Source organism: Falco punctatus (assembly GCF_963210335.1).
Source record: "Falco punctatus genome assembly, chromosome: 11".
NCBI classification, from domain to species: Eukaryota; Metazoa; Chordata; class Aves; order Falconiformes; family Falconidae; genus Falco; species Falco punctatus.
The window spans coordinates 2776255-2801178 of NC_137591.1; the positions used below are offsets into that span (position 1 = coordinate 2776255).

The following is a 24924-nucleotide window of genomic DNA, read 5'->3' on the forward strand; positions in this document are numbered from 1 at the left end:
CTACAGTTCTTTCCTGCCCTGATCCCAAGTTTGTGTTTCCCAAGCTTCACAGAACACTATTACTCAGCTGATGTGGGAGTGGTGAATCTGGCTGTCTAAATGGACAAACTGGGCTTAAGTTTTCCTGCAGCTTTAAAATATTTTCTTTTCCCGTGTCGTCTTGATGCCTGTGACATAGAGTACCTTTTCGTTCATTTTACCTAATTGCTTCCTTTCCATTGGAAAGGCAGGAATGATGGGAATCTGCAGGACAAACCTCATCAAATAAGTACTTTTGTTGTTTTTGAATAGTTTTAATGAAAATGAGGAGTACTGACACCCCACATATTTCTGTCAGCATGGAAGAGCTGTGATCTTCTACTGTTTGTATGGGTGTGAACCCGCACACTGTGCAGCTGCTCCCAGTAATTTCTGTTGGAAGTTTAGAACCTTTGAAGAAATTACTTGAAGTGAGCTTTCCTTAAAGGAACTTTTTTCTGCCTTCTCTTGCTTTTCACTAAGTCCACAGCACATGGCAGTGAAGTACGAAAGTCTTACCTGTTTCAGCAGGCCTGTGATGCTGGTCTCTGCTGTAAATCACAACTTGAATGTTAAACAATCGATGGCATTTCTGTACTGCTTGTTGACTGGCAGAAGGCAACGGCTGCCCAACACCACCTTCTGTGAACTTTGCAATTAAGCTGTTCAGTTTTTATTCCCTTGACTTCTCTTCTTCCCTTCTGCTGTCTCTACCCAATTCACAATATAGAGTTTCACTGAATTCCACAGGACCCCAACAAAGTGCTCTGCACTTGGCCTAATTTCAGAAAGACACTTAAGCACATGCTAAAGTGCTTTCTGCAGCAGAACTACTTGGCTGCTTTCGTAAAAAGGTACTGCCTCCTGTGGAGCAGGAAACCAAAGCAAGGTTTACAACAAGGGTAGACTTGTAAACATACCATGGTCTGTTTTTCTTTGGGATGATGTAAATACAAAGGTTAAAGCAGGTCGGCCTAGACATACAATTCAAAGTCTGTTCTTCATTGGAAACCCCTCTGTTGAACTAGCAAAGAATGGAAAGATTCTGCTTGTTTGCTAGTGAGAAGGGGATTTTCATTGTTTCGTTAAAACCTTCTTTTTCAACTAGGGGAATAAAATTTATTAATAAAATAAAACTGACAACAAAGTTGTGGTATCACTTGAGTCGTTTTGTTAAAACACCCGTTTCTGTCGTCTGGAAAAAGTGGAGATTTTTAAGTCGTTTCCTCTTAAGTTCAGACCTTTGGCAAAATCAGGATTTCAGAGTAAGTTTAATGTTAGAAGTAGCTTAAATGATACACTGTTTAATACATGATAAATCTGTTTGAGTGAACGAATGTGCAGTTTGCAGTTCCACTTTAACAATAACTTTCTAATGTTTGTTTTAAACTAATCCTAGTATCAGTTTCTGTTCATGGTCTATTTTGCAAGATCAGATATTTACGCATTTGTATTATTGGGACACACATATGTATTGTAGCCATGCGATTCATACATTTGTTTACTTTTCTCTGACAGCTATATCTCCTCTGTGCCATAATCTCTTTGCCCTGTATGATGAAAACAAAAGACTCTGGTATGCACCAAACCAGGTCTTCAAGATAGATGAAAAAACATCACACCAGCTTCATTATCGAATGAGGTAAGTGCAAAACATCTGAAATATGATTCTTTAACTGTATGTGGATGCTCTGACTCTTACTACTGAACTCACTGAAGAAGCAGGAAAGCAAAACCAAAAGAAGCAGCTTGCTTTTCACAGCATAGGTAAGAGATGAACAGTAAAAGCTTAAAATGTCTTGTCTCCTGATTTTTTTTTCATCTTTGCTATTGAAAAAAGCCCCAGAAGTTGAAAACCCACAAGAACCCTTATTCACAAAGCTGTAGGTGACTGAAGTAACGAAAAGGTAAATTGAAGAAAATGGCTGGAAAACATTGTTTTATTATGTCACTATTTTGAATGTTTCAATTGCCTTTGAACACTTTGAAGTGTTCAGAGTGAACTGTACTCCTACTGAAGTTAATGGGAATTTTACAATGAACTTGAAAGGAGAAAGCAACATGCTATTACTTTTGAAATTCTCTAGGACTGTAGGGGAATCAGCATGACCTCACTGTGAGTCGCATGCACTAGACTGTAGAAAGCATCAGAAAGTAGAAACCATTGTTCCCAAGATGTTTACCTGACATGTACCATCAGGTTGAACTTCAGGTGGCGTCCTTAAAATGCAGCACATAGCATGCTGAGGTTGCTGGGGCTGAATGGGTACAGCAGCCCTCATCCACTGGGAAATGAAAGCAGTAATGCTGACAACTGTTGAGCGCTCTCACATACTGTAGCTAAAGGAAGCATGCCCTCCTTTTAGGATTTGACAGAAATCTATTTCTGCACATTATACTGCCGCCTTCTTTTCATTTTTGTTATGACTTTTCTTCTTGCATTAATTCGAGCATTAAGTGTATGATAATAGGAGAAAAGTATGTGGAATAAACTTTGCTTCCAGGAATAATTATCTAGAAACTTTACCCATCTTGCTAAACCAAGTCCACAGATCATTTCTGTCGATTCTTCAAGGTACAACTGTAAGAAAATAAGCTTCTACATAATATTCCCTCTTTGCCTTAAAACGTAATACATACATGGTCAGTTTGTGCTATAGCGAAAAAACTTCAAGTGGTAATATAGCTGTGTGCATTTTAACGTCTTTTTTCTGATAATCTCTAGTTAGACAACATGACTGTCCCTTGTACATGCTAAGGGGGGGATCGGCATGTATAAACTTCAGGTTGTGCATCCAAACTGTTTTCTAGGCTTGTTAGAGAGTAACAGCCTCTTTGCTTATACAGATAGAAAGAGACAGCTTTGAAAAGGTGATCTTTGAATTGTAAGGTTGCGATTCTGATTATGTTTGTGCCAGACAAAAATACTGGCAGTCAACAAACAGATCTTTGCTTTTCAAGTAATTATAATACTGACAGCTATTATATTATAGTCTTTTCTTTAACACAGTCTTTTAGTTGTGTTAATGACTTAACCTTGTCTAATCTCAGATTTAAACAGCTGTGATTTGGCAAATAAAACACCGTAGAGTAATGACTCCACAAGAAGCTCTGAGGACTCTGATGGCCTCTTACAGAGCATTCAGTGCCCTTTCTTGCTTTAAGAGATCGGTCAGATTAACCATATACTAGATAATAATAAAATTTCTTGGTATAATGTGAGTCTGGGGTGTTTTCCCCTGATACTGAAATTCTTTGATGTGGTCTGCTTTTTTTCAGTAAAAAGAAAGTGGTATTTTAAAAGTGTAGTTGTGGGAATTTAATTTATCTAATTAGAAGTATGATACCGGTTTTATCTCAATTCTTAAAAAATAATTTCTGCTGTGTTTGGTGTCCATATGTTTCTGCTTTGGGTGAATGGTGAGAGCTCTCTCCAGGTACTCTTTCATTCCTACTGCATCTTACCTGCATAGTGGGTAAATGCCACCTTCTTTAAAACTGCTTGAAGAACTCCCCCTTATAATCCTTCTTTGACTATTTGTAACTCTTATCAGCTGATAGGTATATAGGCAAAATTGATGTTGAACTTTATTTTCTGGAAATTTTTCTATTCTACCATTTTATAGAATGAAGCTATGGAAAATGCTCTGCTTTCCCTATTTAAAAAGTTTTGGTGGTTTATTTTTTTGAGCTTTGGAGTTGGGATTTAAAGTTTGGCAAGGATGTCTCTTTTGTCAGATGTACTTCATCCATGTAAAACTGGCAAACTTTGGGCCAAGAATATGTATTTAAAATAATTTCACATGCACTTATGAAGAGCCTATATGAGTTAAGCACTAAAATCTAAAGATTCCCATCTCCCTAAGAATACTGTCATGTATTGATGAAGTGGTATTTTTCTTTCTTTCATTTCTGATCTGTTGTGTATCTTGGCTTGGGCATCTGAACTAGAGAGCAGGGCAGAGCACTGTAAAATTATGAGCAATACTGGATTGTGAAATTGTTCTCTAAATGACTATTGTTTATTCTGAGCTCTGCAAGAGCAGAATTCCTCTTGAAAAAGGAAAATGCTCTGAGCTTATTCAGTAGTGCAGTGTATTAGACTGTATCTAGCGATTTAGAGACTAAATCATTTTTATGTGGACAACCTTATGTTTGAAATTTCATTACATTGATAGATTTGATTTAGTCGTGTCCTATTGAAATAATATATATAAAATGAAGGTATGTGACTGAGTAGTTTCAAATGTTTTTAGATGATTGGTTTCTCTCCCACTGCTGAAAGCTTTAGATTTGGTTTCTGATTGTGTGGACTTCCTGTCTTCCTCCTGCCCCCATCAAATCTGTGCCAGCTGCTGTACTTAGGTAATATTTTAAAAGGACTTCGTTTTCTCAAGAAACTTTTTAACTAGCACTGTACTTCTTTCATTTACCTCAAGCTTAAAAAAAAAAAAAAGTCTACAACATACGAAACCACAATATTTTGTAATGCTCTGGTCTAATTAGCACACCAGCTGGTGGACGAGGAGTTTAACTGTTCCATAGCTGCATTGTGTTTAAGTCAGAGGTAGCAGTGTTTCTTGGTGTGGAGAAAGGACCCAAAGAAATGCTTCTGAAAGCTCTGGTAAGAGGGATGATCACAGCTGCTGTAGGTGAAAGAGAACAGCAGCTCCCCCTCCAGCATTTCCACCGGGGGTGACCCGCTCGGGCTGACTCCCAAAATCCCTCTGGCTGTCTCTCACCCATGCTGCAGGTGCCTCCCTGGGCTAAAATGCTCTAAAGGAGGAGGAGTAGGTCATGCTCCTGAAACACAGGAGCCCTCAGTCTCCAGCCCATTTGCAGGACTTCTGAATTGGAAAGCTTGTGCTCCTGTTTCTGTTTGTGAAAATGGAATAGTAATAATCTGTCTCCCCCTTGTCACAAGTCCATCAGTCTGTTCAAGACAGAGACTGTCCTTTATTTATATGGTTCCTCAAACAATTTTTATTGTAAATTTTAAGTGTCTTAATTGATGTGGTTTAAACGGGGAAGGAGTAAATTCTCCTCTCAGTTACAAACAATACGCAATGCCTTGCCCATAATTCTTTTCAGGAAATAACAAAAGAATGTGAGGTATTAATTATTACTCATTTTTATAAAGTAGCATATGAAAACAAGGTATTTCCTGGAGGCAGAAGGATTTGCTTTGCTCTGCTTTTCATGCTTCAACCAAAGGAGTTCTGCATTACCTTACAGTACTTGTCAGGAATTTTTGGTGTAGTTGTGTGTTGGTGTTCCTACTCACGCTATAGACATGTGCTTTTGGGGGACTTAAAAACAACTTACCAAAAAGAAAAGATGTACAGAAACACAGTACAGAAAGTCTCACCTCTTAAAGTATAATTTGATACGTAATTCTTCAGTTGAATGGTCAACTTACTGTGCAGATAACTACGTGTGATTAAAAGACATGATGCTGAAGTAAAAGTGCCAATTTTGCTTTGCTTTTGAAGACCCTGACTCTGGACTGAGGCTGGTACACACCAACCTCAACCACTGCAGAACTGGGGTTTAATCCATGAACTCATATTCTGTTCAGAGTCAAATCACAAAGATAGTCACATAACTTTAAAACACACACGTTTGCATGCGGGTTGTCCTGCACCATAATGTTTGTAAGCATTGATTTTACATCTCCCTTTGTATTAATGCAGAGAGACACAGACAGACAGACACACACACACGTGTGTGTGCATGGTTTGCTCTTGCTGGTGCTGAATGCTCCTCTGGAATTAGATGGACGTATTCTTATAGAAATCATTTCTACTTAGCAGTTGCGTAGGTCTGCTCTGCTGTGGCCTTTTAATTGTAAGTAGTACATGATCACATGCAAGGCATGAACCTTTGCACAAGGCACATTGATTCAAACCAGATTTAACTAAACTTTATTTAAAATGTTAATAGAACCCAGATAAACACAAATTTCCGTAATAATTTAGGCAAAGATTTCTCAAAAGGTGCAAAGAGAGGCTCCAGAATTTCAATTCTTTTCAGCAGATGCCAACTCCTTTAGCAGCTTTTCAGTTAAATAGCCTTGCATACAGATGTGGCTAAAAAGCTTGCTTGCAATATACACAGAAGATCAACTGTGTCCCTTGAAGACCAGATGATTTGAATTAGTGCTTTTTTCACCAGCTCCATCCAAAACCAGAGGGAAGCAGACATTCCAGGGAGCGAGGCATCGTGCTGCTTCCTGCTCCAGCTGTGGGGGAGGTACTCATGGCAGTTCTGCCCTGCACATTGCTTTGGTGCCGATAGAAGAGGAGGCCTGAAGTCTTGCTAGCCCTTTAGATGAGTCATTTTATCTTGGAATGCAAATGCCAGTCATCGCGCGGTAGAAGCATTACAGTCTCATACTGCTCAAGCAGTGTCAGGGGTGATGGAAATCTAATTGTCATCTGAGTGGTGGCTTCTTGTTTGGTGGGCTGTGCAGGGATGCAACAGGCAGTCAGGTGTGAACTGTGAGTTAAGAGTGTGAGATACTGTTGAGTGGAAATGCTGAAGACCTTTGACTAATACACCATTTTCCCTCAATTCCTCAGGCCAGGCATGTGGTTTCTTTCAGCAGCAGACCATGTGCAAGCTGCAGCCTCAGGGACTGATGGGTTTCAACTTTTAACTGATTTTCTTTTAGAAGGTTAAAATATGTATCTAATCTAAACAGAGGATTTCCCCAAAAGTTTTTAAAGTTTATTCCTCTTTTCTTGTAAGGTACTACTTTACAAACTGGCATGGGACTAGTGAAAATGAACCCTCAGTGTGGAGGCATTCCCCAAGGAAAGCAAAGAACTCTTATGAGAAGAAGCTGGCACCAGAAGGAACTCCTATACTTGATGCAAACTCATTAGAATACATCTTCGCACAGGTAAGAGGTTGCTTGCAAGCATCACACAAAAACTATTTGATCCAGTAGAAGTGGCTTTAAAGACCTATTATCAAACTTCTAAAGTACGTGCAACCTTACCTGTTAGTAATTGATAAGTGATTTCTTCATACTCCTGCGTGGTGGAGAGAAGAGAATTGGCTATGTGAAGAGCAACCTACCTATATGCAGAACGTGTGAAGAAACTATGTCTCACAATCCAAAAAGGGCTACATTTTTATGGTGTACTTTCTTTTAATATCAACTATTTTTAGATATAAATGCTATCATCTTTTCTTTTGCCAAACATTTGCACACAACTTTGATATCTGTAGTCCTATGGAGAGGAGCAGCAGCAGTATTAAAACTGACAATATGGTGTCCTTTTAATGAGTCTTTTTTACTGTGTGGTGTAAAAGCATTTACTGATAATACCCCTGTCACACAGTCAGCTTACGTGCAGTTTTTCTTTCCTTCTGTTGTGCCTCCCTCTTGGTGGCGGTACAGGCAGCACGCTGGATTTGGCAAGTAGGCAGGATCCCTATTTCAGAAGGCTTGTGCTCTTGGACAAAAAAGTTTGTCCATGATTTTGCAAACTCCAAACTGTGTAGTTTCACCAAAGAAGTGGGAAGGTTGAAGTTGATGAAGGCTTGTGAAATGAGCAAATTAAATGCATTGGAGGAAAACTTGTTTACTTTTAATTCTGAGTATAATTACTGCAGAATTTTAAGACTTTGAAATATGGTTGTGTCCCTCAGGAAAAGAGATAGCATGAAGGTGCTTCACTGAATCCTTGTTGTTTTGTTGTGAAACCAAAATAAAAGAAAATACCAAATTAGCTACAGCTATGTGTGCGTTTTAATGGTACCACCTGCATTTTATAGTAAAAGAAGCAAATCTTTTATTCTGTATAACCAAACTGACTTACACCTTTTTTTATATGAACATTCCTGTGTACATATATGCAACTTTGCAAAATCACTATTTGAAAACATGCTGCAAAACTGGGTTTTGTCCTTTTTTTTTTTTTTTTTTTTTTTTCTTTCTTTCTCCTTTTTTTGAGTGTCAGCAAAAAGAATGAAAACATATTTCAACTTGTGGGATGAGTAGGGACCCTAATGGGTATTGTCAGACAATATTGTGTTAAGTAGAATTTTACTTCTGGGTAATAACATTTTTAAAAAAGGCCAGACAGACAATGCTAATGGTAATATAAGGCGACAGAAATGTCTTTGCTCTTTGGTAACCAAATATTTTTTGGACTGTCCCAGAGCAAGGCGGCTGCCACAGAGTTTGCAATCTTGGCTTTGAGATGTGGCTTAGAGACTGAGTGCATGAGGTTCATAGAGACACCAGGCGATGAAGGACAAAGATAAAGCAGAGGCACGGAGTATTTGTTGAGTACTAGAAAAAAAAATCATGATGTGCTAGAAGGGGACAAGGGTGGTGCTTTCTTTAGTTAATTACAAAAAAAATTGAATTTTTGATGGGCTAGTATATAAAAGAAGGGGACAGGGGGTTTTGAAAGAGTCTGAGCAGCGCTGGTGTTCTGCCTGTGTGTCTATACACGTTCTTTGTGAAAGCCACCATGCTGTGGACTGCATGTGGGGTGGATATGCTGTGATGATCCACATGGTGATTCCAGCTGTTCCACAAACTGTCACTTCAAAACCAAAGTGCTGGTGTTTCTTCTCAAATAGGCAGGGTTTTGGGGTGAGTAGCACTTGCCTGTGTTGCTGTTTCACTGGCCTGTGGGAAGACTGCATCAATTGCACAGCTCTTTCCTTCTACCCCATCCTGTCCTGGCTTACAGTTTTGGGTGACTCTTGCTCAAAGAGAGCTGTGATGTTGTGACATATTGCTTGCTTGTAGATGATCAAAGACAGGTACCAAATCTGGTAGCTTTCTTTTTTTGCTTCCTATGAAGGGTCAGTATGACCTAGTGAAAGGCCTGGCACCAATCCGTGATCCTAAAAATGATCAAGAGGTTCATGAAATTGAAAATGAATGTCTGGGGATGGCTGTCCTTGCAATCTCTCACTATGCCATCAAGAAAAAACTGAAGCTTCCTGAGCTTCCCAAAGATATCAGGTGAGCTGGGATAACTTCTTTGTCTCTGTTGGGTCTGCTGTGCTTCTCTTCCAGAAAGGATTTTAAGCATTTTGCCTTCCAGGGTCTGACTGCACAGGAGTTACAAGCTCCAACACCACTGTTGCTAAGTGGGTCTTCCTAATCTTGTCAATAGGGATATGTCTTAGAAAACTGGATTTTTTTTTTCTCATCTGGAGTGTGTTTGAAATCCGTGCAGCTAGTGCATGCAGCATACTGATGTGTTGGCTACCTGGGAATAGTTGGCTTGCTGGGAATTCTGGGTTCTGGGTTAGCAGGTTCAGAAACGGCAGTGTTGTTAAGTGGCAACCTCATGAGAATACTGTTAGAATAAATTGTGTTATGGATTTGAGTGGGCTATATCCATCTGACTAAAAAGCTTTCAGTTAAGGTTATTATTTGAATTCCTATTGGCTATTAATGCTGTAACCCCCTGTTACAGTACCAACTGCACCTTGTTCTCTGTAACTCCTAAAATAAGGCAGTTGCACATTTTAGAGAGTTAAAAGTTTAGAAGACGACAGTATTAACCAATAGCATTGTTTTTCTTTCTAGCTACAAGCATTATATTCCTGAAACTTTGAACAAGACTATCAGACAGAGGAATTTTTTAACCAGGATTCGGATAAATAATGTTTTCAAGCATTTCCTTAAAGAGTTTAACAACAAAACCATTTGTGACAGCGTATCTCCACGTGATCTGAAAGTTAAATACTTATCAACAATGGAGACCTTGACTAAACATTATGGAGCAGAAATTTTTGAGACTTCATCTTTGCAGATTTCATCTGAGAATGAAATAAATAGATGTAATTGTGGAGACAATGAGATCCTTCCACGATACGAAGTCATCGTAACAGGAAACAATGGGATTCAGTGGAGGCTCAAGCCAAATGTAAGTATCCCTTGATAAGTGGGAATTAGAGGATTGTTTTGGGGGGCATAACTGTTTAAAAATGATCTTCAGACACTGCAGATCAGCTTTTTATTGAGAGGACTTCTTTCATAGGATTGTAGGATTGTGCAGGTTGGAAGGGACTTCAGTAGGTGTGCAGTTCAAGCCCCTCTTCAGGTTTAGCTTGAGATCAGACCAGGTTGCTCGGGGCTTTATCCATTCTGGTCTTGAAAACTTCCAAGGATGGACACTGCACAACCTCTGTGGTTTAACAGGAAAATTAAAGACTGTACTGTATCTGCAGACCAGACACAAGTCTTGAAAGAGAAATGTCTGTGGAGACCCTTATGGTTTGGTGCCCTCTCTTGATATCAAAGTCTGTTAATGCTTTTTCTGTATATGGCACCCCAGGTGCTCTGTTTGCTCATCCCTGTAGACTTGTCATGAATAAATTAAAATATAGTGACATTAAAGCTAAGCTTTCCCCCATCAGTGATACTTTAGTTGTTCCTTGTTTCAGTGCTGCTAATTGAACTCACTTTGCATAATCTCTTCTGTACTTTGTGTACATAAACATTAAATATGCTCTAGGTTTGAAGGGGTTATGCCATATTCTACAGTATTTCTCCACATACAATACTTAAACGAACAGACCTCCTTTTGCTTGCCTCAGTTCCCGATAGTGATAAGAACCTACTGATAACTGTCTTCTGTAACATGGAAAGTAGTTTGTTTTGTTCTATTTAGATGTAACCTAACGATCTATCTCAACCTAACTGTCTATCTCTGATGGAGATTTTCTGATCTAAATGATAACATTAACGGGGAGGAGGGAAGGAGGAACTGATATTTGAGCAGAAAAGCTTGCAAGAAGTGCAGCCTGTTTCTTCTAAGGCTCCTGTTTCTGCTGCTTTATAGATTGTATTTATTTAAATGCCTAAACCAAAGACTTTCATCTCAACGTGAGCTTTCCTGTGACTAGCAGGAAGCTTTGATCAGCCTGAACATTTATCCTTTTTAAATAAGTAGTTGCTAATAATTTTCAATAATTTTTGACCTGTAAGATGATCAGCTTCATTGTGGCCTGCCTGCTGAATTTCATCTGCTGCTGGCAGTTCAGGCATGCAGTGTGAGAAGAATGTGGCTCTTGCATTTGGGCTGAGCTCTGAAAGGGTATTTCAAGTATATGATTTAGAAATTTTAGTAGAACTTTCAGCTCTGTACTGCTACTAAAATTATTCCTAGCATACCAAGAGAGAGGTAAGTCAGCTAGCTTATGGCTTCTTGCCTTCATCCTCATGAAAACTGTATCGTGGACAATTCTTGATAGAAGTATATCCTTGCAACACAGATACATGGAACATGTAAATGAATTCATAATGCGGTGCGAAAAGCATTCAAGAATTAAATACGTGTGGAAGAGTAATTTGTTGTGAATTTTCATTAAGATACGTTTTTATTACTGTACTTTTATCCAAAATATATTTCCAGTCTGTACAGATGGAGAAAGAGAAGAAGAAAAAATCTGATGGCAAGACCAAAAAGGAGGAAGAAAAACACAAAATTCAAGACTCATGGAACAATTTTTCCTATTTTCCTGAAATCACCCACATTGTCATCAAGGAAGAGTCTACAGTTAGCATTAACAAGCAGGATAACAAAAGGATGGTAAGAACTAAACCTGGATAGTTTTTCCTCTCATGGGAGGCTGTAATGACACAGTGTTGTTGGGCAACAGGTGACAACCTCCTTGAGGCATGCTTTTTGATGAGACTCTTCAATAACAGTTCAATATGCTGTCCTCAGCACTGTACAGATGCAAAAGTCCTGGTTAGAAGAGCAGAAAGTTAGTGAGCTCAGCTGATTCCCTATGCTTGTTCCTGCATGTGGCCTTCCTCTGCACAGCTTGGATAGCCAAAAGCAGTATCAAGAAAGAGGAGCTCAACACAGATGGCAGAGAGGAGCTGGGAGGGAAGGAGAGAAGGGTCCGTTTATAGATACCCAATTTTAAGTGTCCTAAGTGATTTTTCTTCCTGTGGGCTGCCAGCTGTTATCGTTTGAAAAGGAGCTGCCAGAGTGACATTGGCTTCAAGTCCAATGTGTCTGCCCCAGTCCTGAACTCGTCGTGTTTCACAAAGGCTGGCACAAGAGTTGGCCTTTCAGACCTCACGGAAGATTACAGCAGAACATGTCATGCTGGGGATTGAAAGTTTCTGGCCAGTAATGAGCGGAGAGGATAGCAAATGGTCAGTGTTGACTCCTTAAGTATGTATGGTTTTCTGTCATAGGTTTCTGGGCAATTTTTTAGCCACTTTATGCAAAAATTGCTGGATATTGAGACACTCCTGAAATGTTTTAACAGAACCGTAAGAATTCTTCACTAAAATATCTTTTTGTTGTAGGAATTAAAACTGTCTTCACATGATGAGGCCCTGTCGTTTGCATCGTTGATAGATGGATACTTCAGACTTACAGCAGATGCCCACCATTACCTCTGCACAGATGTGGCTCCCCCACTGATTGAGCACAACATAAAAAATGGATGCCATGGACCTATTTGGTTAGTAAAATGTTTGATTTTTTTCTCCACTTGAATAATTACTGCTGCATTGTGAATCCATTGAGGAAATCTGACATTTGGAAGGCCGTCAGTTACCAAAAGGTTATAAAACAACTCTAACTTTTCTAAGGATTATATGGGAAGAATATCCCTGTTTCTCTCCATGTCAACTCCTCTACAAGACCAATGTTTCCTCACTCTAGGAGTATTTTGAGGTTCACTTCACTAATAGCTGTAGAGATCGTTGTCAGTTGAACAGATGGGAATATTTTAGGTAAACAGAGTTGGACTGTGTCTACTTTGACCCTGGGAATCCTTGGATGGACAAACAAAAAGCCGTTCCTTTTTTTTTTTTTTTATTAGCTAAAGCAATTATTTTCTCTTCTGCTCACTTTTTTGACTTTGAAGTTTGAATATGCAACATACAGAAAACCGAGAGCCTGTGTGTGCACTGTGCTGGATGTGGAATTTCCCCATTAAACGTGCTAAGAGCTTAATAAATCTTCCCTTCCTCCGTGCAGCTAAATGCAGGCGTGCGTAATGCACACAATTGAATCATGTTTTAATAATAATATAAATATTTCTAAGTTGCGGTTATACATTTTTGTTCCAAATATAGGATTGCTCTCCTGTGTATTTACTAATAATGGATTTTGGATGCAACTCCTTGTTTGTTATTTTCCTCATTTGTACGTTGACTCTTTCAGCACGGAATATGCCATCAACAAACTGCGACAGGAAGGGAACGAAGCAGGAATGTATGTGTTGAGATGGAGCTGCACGAACTTTAACCACATTCTTATGACAGTGACTTGTGTTGAAGGCTCAGAGGTATGTCACGTGTGGTATTCCCAGCAGTAATCTGATAATAAGCTAAAGACTGGCAGCTCCCTGTAATCCATGTTGATATATTTATGTTCTTTAGGGCAGTCACCCTTATCTTTGTTTGATAGCTGATGCAGCAGAGGGTAGGTAATTCTACTCGTAGCTTTGTTTTCCCCAGACCCTTGTGCTGTCTCCACAAATATGATTCATTACACCCAGAAATTTTCCATTCGTGGTGATAAAACTGTGTGTGAACATGATTGAAATAAGGCATTTTAAACTCATATGGTGTGAGAATGACATACAGCATTTGTCACTGCAGCTTACATAATGTTTTTTGAACATGGATTTAATTATATTAATGTATTTCTACTGACACACTGTAAAAGAGTAGTGCATGAGAACAGTTGCCTTTACGTGTAGAGCACCACAGAAGGAGATATGTACACAGTTAGCTGGTGGAACATACTTCTTGAAAGATGAGTGATAAGCAAAAGCTCATGAGGTAGGATAGGTGAGGGAACCAGATGGTAATGGTTAGAAGTAGAAAAGAAGAACGTGTGAACTGCACAGAAGTTTGAATTTTACTGACCTCAGCTGGAAGTCTGCAGCTGACTTGCTGGTTTTGGGAAAACATTTAAAGTGTACGCACAAGAAGAAGAATAGCATAAACTCATATAGACTGCTTTTCTTGCCTTAGGAAAAAAAACATTACTAGAATCAATGAGGTCACAAAGTGGTATTTGATATGGGGTTCATCTTCTGTAGGCATTTTCTAGAAACACTAGATGATAAACACTGTCTTCTAACAGGATAAGTGAGGCATTGAAACAAGAAATTAGTTATGTCTTGGAAGACATTCAACCTCACTGCAAGGCTTAGAGAGGAAAGGGAAAGGTGGCATGAAGCTGCAGTATGGTAGAGCTGAGGAAGCAGGTGTAGAGGGTAGACCTTGGAAGGGCATAGGCTTGAGGCAGGTAAGTACAAAAGTTCAGTCGTTCTTCCCCAATACCTTTGAAGGAAACTGGAGGGTCTGAACAACCGCCTGAAATTTTGTTTCACTTGTTGAACAATCTGGGTTGTGAAAGGGAGTTTTGCTATTTTTAAAGTTGAGATTTTGAAACTGTGGTCCAGATTCTGCAATTCTTAACCAAGTGAAGAGAAAATTCCTTCTGAAGAGCCAGGGCTTCCACATACTCTGAGGCTCTGCAAAACACAGGAGCGAAAATTTGGACTTGTTAGATGATTGCATTTTTGTGTTGCTGCTCTTCCACTCTGTTATTATGAGCCTTCCTGGGACTGAAGATTATAGGGATTTTAGGGCCTTTTTCTACTTTGTTGGAGTTTGATTAGAGGTCCCTGGCTTAGGAGCAATGGTTAGCCAGTCCTACATGTAATTTCGAAGGCTTTTGGGGAGCTTTTAGGGCTTTACAAACCTTCTTTGACTTTAATGATTATATTTTGCTTTCTTTTTTTCCTCTCTCCCCCCTAATAGCAGATGATAAATAATTCAGTCCAGTACAAGAACTTCCAGATTGAAGTGAAGAAAGATGGGTACTCCCTACATGGCTCAAACAAGTCCTTCTCATCCTTAAAAGAGCTGATGGATAACCTGAAAGGACAAATACTTCGGACAGACAACATAAGCTTTACCCTGAAGAGGTGCTGCCAACCAAAACCGAGAGGTAGACTGTCTTTAAAGAAAGGCAACGAACTTTGTTGTCAAAAGGAAACAAACTTCAGAAATAGGGGGCATACTCAGTGTCTTTTGTTCTGTATTCTTGTGTGAAGCTCTATTTTTCTCTTAAAAAATGCTATTTAAAGTTTCTACCTTCTCTGTGGAGGAGGACTCTGGTCAAAAAGCAAAAGCAAGCACTGTGAAGAAGGTTTTAGGGACTTCCTTTCCATGTTACAAGCCCAGCACAGGATGCTCAGGGGCTGGTGCTTCTCAGGAGCCTTGTTTGTGTGAACTTTTTCAATGACAGTGAGAGAAGTTCTGGTTTCCCTTTTTGCACCTGAACAGCTGGCCCTGCAGTATTGACTCTAGATTTGTTCAAAAAGCAAATGTCACAGCTGCGGTGAAGAAGGGACCATATAAGGTTCTTCCTTTGCTCCACCAAGTCACGTATGCCAGGCAGTGCCGCTGTGCATTGCATTTAATTCCTCTAGCAAAAGAGGGCTGCAGTCTGCAATGGTTGCGTGGTGACCTTTGGTTTGAAGTTTGTTTGCTCTCATGATGAGCTGTTGTTCATTCTATTAATCTTCATGAAGCAGCAGGGAAAGCTTGGTCTGCAACTCTTAGCAAGCCTTGCAGTCGGTAAATCCATCTGTGAGGTCATATTTTGAGAGGGCTGGGGGCGATCATGTAGTTGTTGAACTATTAATGCTAACACTTACTAAAATTGTTTGCTAAAACTACAAGTGTCTTGCAGCTGAATTTTGTACAACAGAGGAAACAGTGCTGTGATTGTGTTCATCAGATAATGGTTTCCTGTTAGAATGAGGGGATTAACTGAGCTACGTTAATTACCTGCTTGTTCTGACAGTTGTGGAGGAGCGGGCTCTAGATAAACACTGATCTTATCAGCACTTTGAAGAAGATTAGTAATTGTCTGGAGTGTGGAGAGATTATACAGTTTGACAATTTGGTTACATTTTGACAGCTGTATTTGGAATAACATAAAACGGGTCAGGGAGTTGACTGCCCACTTCAGCTTTTCCTTGGCATTAGTTACAGTGGGATCCAGTGCATTATCTGTGCTGGTCCCTGTTCTCTTCCATTGTGGATTTTTTTCCCCTGCTTTTTGAATCTGGCTGTTTACTTGGTTATTCACAAAGAAGTTTAGGGGATGCAGAAATAAAGCAGTTTTTCCAGTGTATGGTTCATTACTGATTGTTTTCAGAGTACTAGATCACAGTTGAGCTGTGACGTAACAGTAAGGCCAGATGCACACAGACATCTATCTAAACCCATTGTATTGTAATAAATAATGCCTGCTGTCAAAACACAGGAAGACAAAATTCATATGCAAGAATTCTAGATCCAGCTATGAGTCTCCCTGACCAGAAGCAGTGGGGAGGAAGCACTGGCCTTTTGAGTCTTTTCCTTCTGTTTATTTCCCATTCAATTTAATTCCAGTGTTCTAGAAACAGCCTGTTGGTGTTTCCCAGAGTGCAAAAAATTTTCAAGGGGGTAAAGAGAGAGGAAGTAAGACTCCAGCTACCCCTTTTTTCCCCTCTGCACACTGGAAAGGACTCGTACCTGTTGGCAGGAGGGAGTGTGTGCTATTTTATTTAAATGTACAGCAGTGGTATTGCCTCTTTCAGTCCCAAGTATTTCTCTGTGCAGTAAACCCTGTTCGGTTTCCTAATATCAGCCCCAAGAAGGCTAATACCAATGCTGTATATATAGTATAAAATATGTAGCTCTGCGTTAGTGAATTCTCTGATGAATGACAGAAGTTATTTGAGCAGAAGTTAAGTCAGTTTCTTCTTTTCTCCCTCCTCCTCATTCACCTGGGGGTTTACCTTGCAGTAAGCATATACAGTAATGTTACTGACTGAGAAGGGTGAATGCTGTTATCTTTGAAGTCTTAAAGAACATTTTCTCTCCCTGCCTTCCAGAAATCTCCAACTTGCTAGTTGCAACCAAGAAGGCACAGGAATGGCAGCCTGTTTATCACCTAGGGCAGCTGAGTTTCCATCGAATCCTCAAGGAAGAAATCATGCAGGTAGGAAGCTGCTGAACTCCGTTTCTGTCTTGTCATCAAAGTAGTACGGCAGCCCAGTCAAGTAATGCAAAATCACCCCCTTCTGGCTGGTTCTTCCACTCCCATTTCTCCTCAGCAGAACTGAATCTGAATCTCAGTTTGCTTTAAAGACTTTTATTGCAGTATATAAATGTTTATAAGTCCTTGTGTGGAAAAAGAAGATAAGCTTGGAAGCAATGCCTTTCACTAGAAATTAAATTGATATTTGAGCAATTTTCTAATGTCTGTGGGAATAACTGCTTCTAAGGTAATTCTTAAAAAATCATGGAAGTCTTAAGAGCTGTTTTTCCTACCTGGTTTGTTGCTAAATCTGGCTGTATCTTTTAAAGCCTGGTGTATCAGAGAAACAGGCAACTTGAGGTTTAAGGATGATATCCTACAATTAAAAAAAAAAAAAAAAAGTGAAGTATTCAAAACTCTGAAGAGTGTTAGCACTCAAAATTTTGTGTTCCAAACTGATTTAGCACCCAAATTTTCTGACAGTTGTTTGCAGTTAGTGATGCAGTGACCTGGATAAACTTAAAAAAAACCACGCAGTGGCTTGAATGCACAAATCACATTTAATGTTTCTAAAAGACCCAAGCTTTTAAATAATGCAGTTAGCTTCTTCAGTTAAATAAAAAATTTGGTGATTTTTTTGTTGTTTTTGTTTTTTGTTTTTTTAAAATGACATCATTGACTGGGGAGGACAGATAGAGATTATGTTAATTGTTTTTTGATTGGTATATTTACAGTCAGCGTGCAGGCTTCCTGCAAAAATATCCCAAGGCGGAATCCCCTGTTATTTAGGAGGAAATTGCTTTCCCAAACAAAGTGTTCCGCTGAAATATTACTTCCTCTGGCTCTTGGAAGCACATTAAAGATTGCCTCAGTAGCAGCTTATTGTAAATAAGAGGCTAGTTATTATTTATTCATTTGGTGTTTAGACTAATAATGTTAAATCGCACTGAACCTCTTTGATGTTAATGGAGGTGTAATAGCCTTTTAATATCAAATGGGTTTACAGTGGTGAATATGCTCAGAGACCACTAAAGCAAAGAATAATGTGCTGTCATTGGCTTCTTGCTGTAATAATTTCAAGTCTGTAGCTAGATCGAGTAGAGGGCTAATTCCACTCTTTACTGGGAGAGGCAGAATATAGTGCAGATTCAAGTATTTGTGTAAATCTACACTTGTTTGCTTTGTGTCCTGGTTTGAAAAATACGTGGTGTGTTATGTCTTAGGGAGAACATCTTGGAAGAGGGACGAGAACACAGATTTACTCAGGGATTCTCAACTACAAAGATGATGAGAATGAAGGATATCAAAATGAAAAAGAGATTAAAGTCCTCCTCAAAGTCTTGGACCCCAGCCACAGAGACATTTCTTTGGCAAGTTTTTTCCTTTTTGTCTGTTGTACTACAACTGCCGGGCCTCACCATATCGTACATGGCTAACTATGAAAAGCCTTTAAAAAAGAAAAGGAGTTGTGTATATGGAAATGGGATATGTATATGGAAATGTACATGAAATGGGAAAATGCTGAAGGTACATCTCACCATCTTAGGCAGTCAAAGCCATCATTGACCAGTATTTTTGAGACACTCAGGAAGCTGATCCCATTAGACGGGCAGCAGCGCTGGGTCTGGCTGCAGCGTGCCAACACTCTCTTCCAGCCTGCACATGTGCAGACCATAAGTGCAAGGAAGATGGACTGAGACCCTGCTGTGGTGTAAAACGCACCATCATACCCAGAGTCTTGCAGCTGTGTCAGCTGAGAGCTGGGGAGTTCAGTGAGGGTACTGCTGCCTTCCAGAGTTTACCTGTGCCTTGTGCGTTGGGCTGTGAGTCTGTCACCAGTTCTATCATCAACATGGCCACAGGCAAGTTACTTGATCTGCATTTTGCTTAATCAGCTAGCACTAGGCTGAGCACATAGCTTAATCAAAGACAGCACAGGGGATGCTAAGACCTAGTGTATGCGTGTCTGCAAGAGCACAGGGAGGAGCATTGGTTGCTTGCGTGACCTAGCAAACACCAGCACACCTCTGAGGGCATCCATTGCCCGTTAGTACAGTGGGATGGCACACCTCTAGCACTGTTGACCCTTTACGTTACTAGAAAACAGTGATCTTTTGCAAATGTTTCTGTTACTTGATGCTCTGTATTTGTTAAACACTTCGATGACTGACACAATGACCAGCCACTTAATGGCTCACCTCTTCCACTTCCTAACAGGCATTCTTTGAAACAGCAAGCATGATGAGGCAGGTGTCTCACAAGCACATCGTCCTCCTCCATGGAGTCTGCGTCCGTGACGTTGAAAGTGAGTTCAGTGAACTGGAAGCCACTAGGCAGCACGCTTCAGCAGCAGCCTTGATAGGGACAGGGCAGCCATTCAGTTCAGTGCTAGCACGGGGGGCGACGAGGGCTGGCAGCTGCTGCCTCTTGATTTTTTCAGTGCAGACAGAAGTGGAACTGGAACAGCAAGGCAGCTGCAAAGTCCTTTCTACTAAGAAGTTTCATGTTCCAGTGCTGCCTTACAGGATGGCTCCTTGAGGTCGGAATGCCAGAGCAGTAGTGGTGGTGCCAGCACAAACCGGCCTTCTGGCTGAAGTTATTTCCCTGGGAAGGCTTGGCCCTGTGGTCTTTGAAATGCTTTGTTCCAGGTTTACTGCTCATTCACTGCGTAAAGCCACTCTTTTTAGCCTTTTGATTTGGCCATTGTGGGCACTGAAATAAACTTTGCAGAAGGTGAAATAAAGACATACTATAGCCATCTCGCCTGGCGGCTGCGGGGGAAAATGGTGGCAGGCCTGTTAGGTTACTCAGACACTGGCTATTGCAATACCGACTTTTTTATGCACCTGACTTTGTAGATATCATGGTTGAAGAGTTCGTTGAATTTGGGCCTCTGGACCTGTTTATGCATCGGAAGAGCGAAGTTCTGACAACTCCTTGGAAATTCAAAGTTGCCAAGCAACTTGCAAGTGCGCTGAGCTACTTGGTAAGAAGGCATCTTGACAAAAGCTTTGCCTACAGCTGCTGCAGCCTAACGCTACAGCGGTTTCGTGTGCCTTAGTAAGTAACAACTTTCCTTTCTCAGGAGGGACTGTACAGTGTACGGGGTATTCTTTTTGTATTCATGATGTTGCTTTAAATAAGGAGAAGGACTCTCAGAGAAGGTGACGAGCTCCTTTTTTATCAGCAGGCCAAACAGGCTGTGTGCTTGCGTTTGCCACCAGTTTCTGTACACACCTGCAGTTATGCTCCTTGTGAAAAAGGAATATAATGTTGGTCTTTTTTCCAAAGTGCCTCAGCTCTGCAAATACAAATGCTCAAGTACGAACTCCTCCTTTCCCTGCTTTTCTCAAGGATCATTTCTTCCAAGCTGTATTTTTGGATTTCAGTGTGGAGTATTTTACAGTGATCCCCCTTGTTATAGGTATGGTAGAGCACTTGCAGAGCATTGCTAGCTTGCTGCACTCACTATTCTTTTCCTCCCTTACTGTAGGAGGATAAGGATTTGGTACACGGCAATGTGTGTACTAAAAACATCCTACTGGCAAGAGAGGGAATTGACACCGAGTACGGGCCTTTCATAAAGCTGAGCGACCCAGGAATACCAATAACTGTGCTGTCCAGACAAGGTAGGGTACAGGAATCGGATTTCTCTCTTCAGCGTGGTGGGGAAGGGGAAAGGAACAAATATAATTCATACCAGCTAGAACCGGCTCTAGAATAGAAGTAATCAGCTTTCATGAATCTGAAAACTACAGGGAAATAAAGGAGCGCTGCTGATGGTGGGTGCTTACTGTATTAATTTATTTAAAAAGTCACGTTAAGTTTAGTGAGATAATACAGAAGGAATCTGTTTCTGGACGGCTTAAGGCACGAGCCTGTAAAACCCACAGAGGTGTCCTCCTGAGAGCAGAGATTTGAGAATCCAGATCTCCCTGAAACTGGGCAAACGCTGTAGCTTTATTTTAGTTAAGCAGCTGTTAGACAAGAATAATTAAGTTAGAAGGCTGGTTTTTTTAGTCCTTCGATACTAACTCCAAAATATATTGCTTCTGTGTTTTTATCTAAGAATGTGTTGAACGAATCCCCTGGATTGCACCTGAATGTGTCGAAGACTCCAAAAATTTAAGCGTTGCAGCAGATAAGTGGAGTTTTGGTACCACACTGTGGGAAATCTGCTATAATGGTGAAATACCACTGAAGGACAAGACATTAGCAGAGGTAAAACTACGTTACATAAACTTTGCCTGAACCTCTTGGATACAGCCTCTTTGGCACATGCGTTTCCATATCCAATTCGCTTTCAACCTACAGGAAAACCAGCCCAGTGGGACTCAACAAGGGGCTGATCCATCTAAATGGTTGCAGCAGGAATTCTTGTCCTTACTACAAACATTGCTAATTATTGCTTCAACCTGACCTTGCTGGGGATTTTCAGAACTCGGCATAGTAACAATTAAGCAGAACTTCTGATGCTCTCACACCTGCCCTTTTCTAACCCCTGCGTCCAGTTATAAACTGAGGGTCTGCTTAAAAGCAGCTAGGTGCTTCTCTTGTTTCTTTTGGACATCGGTTCAGAACTAATACCCTGTGGGACACCATTGTTGCTCACTCTGAAATCTGAAAAAAAAAAAAAAAAAGGAGTAAATCTTGTTCTGCCTTACTGCTGGCAGTTCTGTTCATCACTGCTGGAGTCCCTCAGCATGTGTTCCACATGTGCTTTTTCTCTCTTGAAGTTTTGCTGTGTTGGGAAGGCGACGGAGCAAGGCAGCTGCTGCTCCTCTGAAGGAAATGACTGAGTACTTGAGTCACTGCCCAAGTTGTTCTAACAGGAGGTAGCTGAAAGGAATTCTCTGCCCTGACTATGGGGCTGCTTCCTGCATGTGGCAGGCAGCTGGGGGTGGTTCTTTCAGAGCTTAAAAAATGCACAAGCCCACCCTCGTCCCATCTCCCTGAAGCTGGTACCTTCTCGGGGGTCGTGGATAGCAGGCAGTATTGTGTCGGTAACCTGGGCAAGCATTTCCACGCAGCCATTTGTCTCGCTGCATAAGTAACATGGCAAACCTGGCAGAAAAGTAACTTGTGAAAGGTGACATCTTCAGCACATTTTAGAGACTTCGTGTGTTTTCAGGGGTTGCTCCAAACTACACCAGATTCAGCACAATAGTAGTTATCTACTATTAGGAGATGGTTTAGAGTTGCTGCTGAAAAGGAGGATTTCCTTGACAAAGTTGAGGTTTGCTGCGAGTTAAGGGTCTAATGGTCAAATCTGCTGATGTAGAACATGGGGTTATCAAGTGAAAAGCTAAAATTCATGCAGGAGTTTCCATGTGTGCCTTGCAGAAGGAGAGGTTCTACGGGGGCCATTTCGTGTTGGCGACACCATCGTGCAAGGAGCTGGCTGACCTGATGAAACAGTGCATGAACTACGACCCCCACCAGAGACCCTTCTTCAGGGCAATCATGAGAGACATCAACAAACTGGAGGAACAGAGTAAGGCACAATTTTGCTTAGCGGCTGGAGAGAGGGGTGAGGTTTATTTGGCTGAGCTGGGCACCTCACAGCAGCATCCTTCCCCAAGTATGGCTGTATTGACAGCAGCGTGTTGTGTTGTGTCCCTGCAACAACGGAACTAACCCCTTCTATGGGTGAGCGCAAATAGGATGTGGGTGTTGAATTCATACTGGATGTGTGGCTTAAGGTGTGGTGGTGTTAACTGCCGTTTCACTTGACGATCCATGTTTTATACAACAGCTTAAGTTAGTTTCAAGACAATCTTTGAGCTCCGTGAGATTTCCATAGGACTCTCTTGATCAAAGAGCAGATGGCTCTGGTTCATCTTAAGTTGAAGTTTACTACAGAGCTACTAATAGATGCTTAGTTAAGGGCAAAACTTTTCATCCTGTACCTAGTCTTACATAATCATGGAAGCTGAGTGGGTGGGAAGTGTACCAAGAGAAAAGTGACGGGGTCTGGAAGAAGACCCAGGCAGCAGCCCGCAGAGTGAGGGAGGAAGCTTGGCAAGTGATAGACGGGCATGTACAAACAGGAGGCATTCCCTGCCGACAAGCAGGCAGGATTTAAATAAGACCAGTTGTGACAGCAGGGACAGACACACTGCCAGTGGCAGATGGGAAGTGAGCAAGGATGCCTTGAAGTGTCAGGACCAAGATGGCCTTGCAGGAATCTGTCTGACCTGGGACTTTTCTTCCACTCCTAGATCCCGATATTGTCTCGGAGAAGAAGCCCTTTACAGAGGTCGATCCCACTCTCTTTGAGAAACGCTTCTTGAAAAGAATCCGTGATTTGGGAGAGGTAAGAGGAACATCGGATACAGAACACAGATGAGTGTTGGTGTGGGTGTGGGTGTGTGTATACACGGCTGTGTGCACTTTGTGTGTCGCAACAGGAAGATGTGAACCATCACCACCTGACGCAGTGCATCAGCGATGCTATGGCTGGCAAGCGCTGTGTTAAATAATGCTCTCTCTTCTTTTACAATTAGGGTCACTTTGGCAAGGTTGAACTCTGCAGATACGACCCAGAAGGTGACAATACAGGGGAGCAGGTGGCAGTTAAATCTCTAAAGCCAGAGAGTGGAGGGAATCACATCGCTGATCTGAAGAAGGAAATAGAAATCTTGAGGAATCTTTATCATGAGAACATTGTGAAATATAAGGGAATTTGCACAGAAGATGGTAAATTTTCATGTAGAATATTAAAAGTATACACTCAAAGTATAAGGGTTTTCCTTTAGAAACGAAGCGTAACAGTCTTGGTTCAATCTTAGATCTCTTTATTCACCGAAAAAGCAGCAATTTCTCTGTGTAGTCCTCCTGCCTATGTTTGTGCTTGACTAACCTGGATGGGAGCAGCTGGTCAATATTCTCACCAAATCTGTTAAAAAACCAGCAACCAAATCCACCTGGACAGGCTGATGCTGTCCATGTGTCGGGAGTGAGCTGACCGCTGCAGCTGGGTCACAGCCCTGTAAACCCAGAGGCCATTATTGGCAGCATATGTTATTCATAGAAAAGAGCTCAGTTGTCTTCTGCTTTTGCATTTGCAGTAGCGATTGTTCTAAGCCAGTATTAAAAAACTTGTAAGAACTTTGAGTTCAGTAACTGCCCTGCCTGGAACAGATTCCCCTCCGGATTGGTCCGGCAACTGCTACGGGGAGTTAGCCCGCAGCCTGGCCACGGTCACACGGTGCCGTTACAAACACTGCCAGTGCTGTGGGCTGGTACAAAAGTTACTGGTGTTAATGATGTGGGAAGGGCCGTGTCTCTGCAAATTGAACACACACTCTGTTTTTAGGAGGAAGCGGGATTAAACTCATCATGGAATTTCTTCCTTCTGGGAGCCTGAAGGAGTATCTCCCACGGAACAAGAACAAAATCAATCTCAAGCAGCTTCTCAGATACGCGGTTCAGATCTGTAAGGTGAGCTTGGCACCAGAGCCTTCCTGCAACTCTTCTGTTTGATTAGGCGACTATTTAATTTGGGGTGGGGGTTGGGGGAGAAGAGAGGCTTGTTTGGTGAACAGAACCATTGTCCTGTCAGGGACCTGAATCCCAAAGCAATCTCTCTCGTGCCTCAGGTGCTTACTGGCACAAGGATCAGCAAGGGAGTCATTACCACGTTCCCTTGCATAAAAGTTTAGTGTGAGAAGTTGTTCCTGCTGCAGAATTTGAAGTATTAGGAGGGAGGGCAGCCTTTAGAAAGGGCGTGTTGGCAAGAGGGAAGGAGCAACATGCAAGCCTTAAGCGAGGAAGGGATGCGAGTGCAGTCAGGCTGTGTGAAGCAACGTGTTTTCTGCAAGAGACTCTGGTTTTGTGATGACAG

At 41.2% G+C, this 24924-nt stretch overlaps 1 protein-coding gene across 4 annotated transcripts in view; it reads left to right on the plus strand.

Annotated features, from left to right (window-relative positions):
• The window catches only part of JAK1 (Janus kinase 1), a 62617-nt gene that overhangs the window by 33765 nt on the left and 3928 nt on the right, over positions 1-24924 (plus strand). For 3 of the 4 annotated variants that reach the window (XM_080407243.1, XM_080407245.1, XM_080407244.1), the window contains exons 4-21: positions 1537-1660; positions 6769-6922; positions 8847-9010; positions 9584-9923; positions 11415-11591; positions 12326-12483; positions 13191-13314; positions 14804-14993; positions 16933-17039; positions 18302-18448; positions 19296-19383; positions 19937-20064; positions 20572-20707; positions 21148-21299; positions 22422-22572; positions 23300-23394; positions 23585-23777; positions 24397-24521. In XM_080407243.1, coding sequence (XP_080263369.1) covers positions 1537-1660; positions 6769-6922; positions 8847-9010; positions 9584-9923; positions 11415-11591; positions 12326-12483; positions 13191-13314; positions 14804-14993; positions 16933-17039; positions 18302-18448; positions 19296-19383; positions 19937-20064; positions 20572-20707; positions 21148-21299; positions 22422-22572; positions 23300-23394; positions 23585-23777; positions 24397-24521 — 2753 coding nt within the window. The remainder of the gene's footprint in view (positions 1-1536; positions 1661-6768; positions 6923-8846; positions 9011-9583; positions 9924-11414; positions 11592-12325; positions 12484-13190; positions 13315-14803; positions 14994-16932; positions 17040-18301; positions 18449-19295; positions 19384-19936; positions 20065-20571; positions 20708-21147; positions 21300-22421; positions 22573-23299; positions 23395-23584; positions 23778-24396; positions 24522-24924) is intronic. The other variant, XM_080407246.1, reaches the window with a different exon arrangement.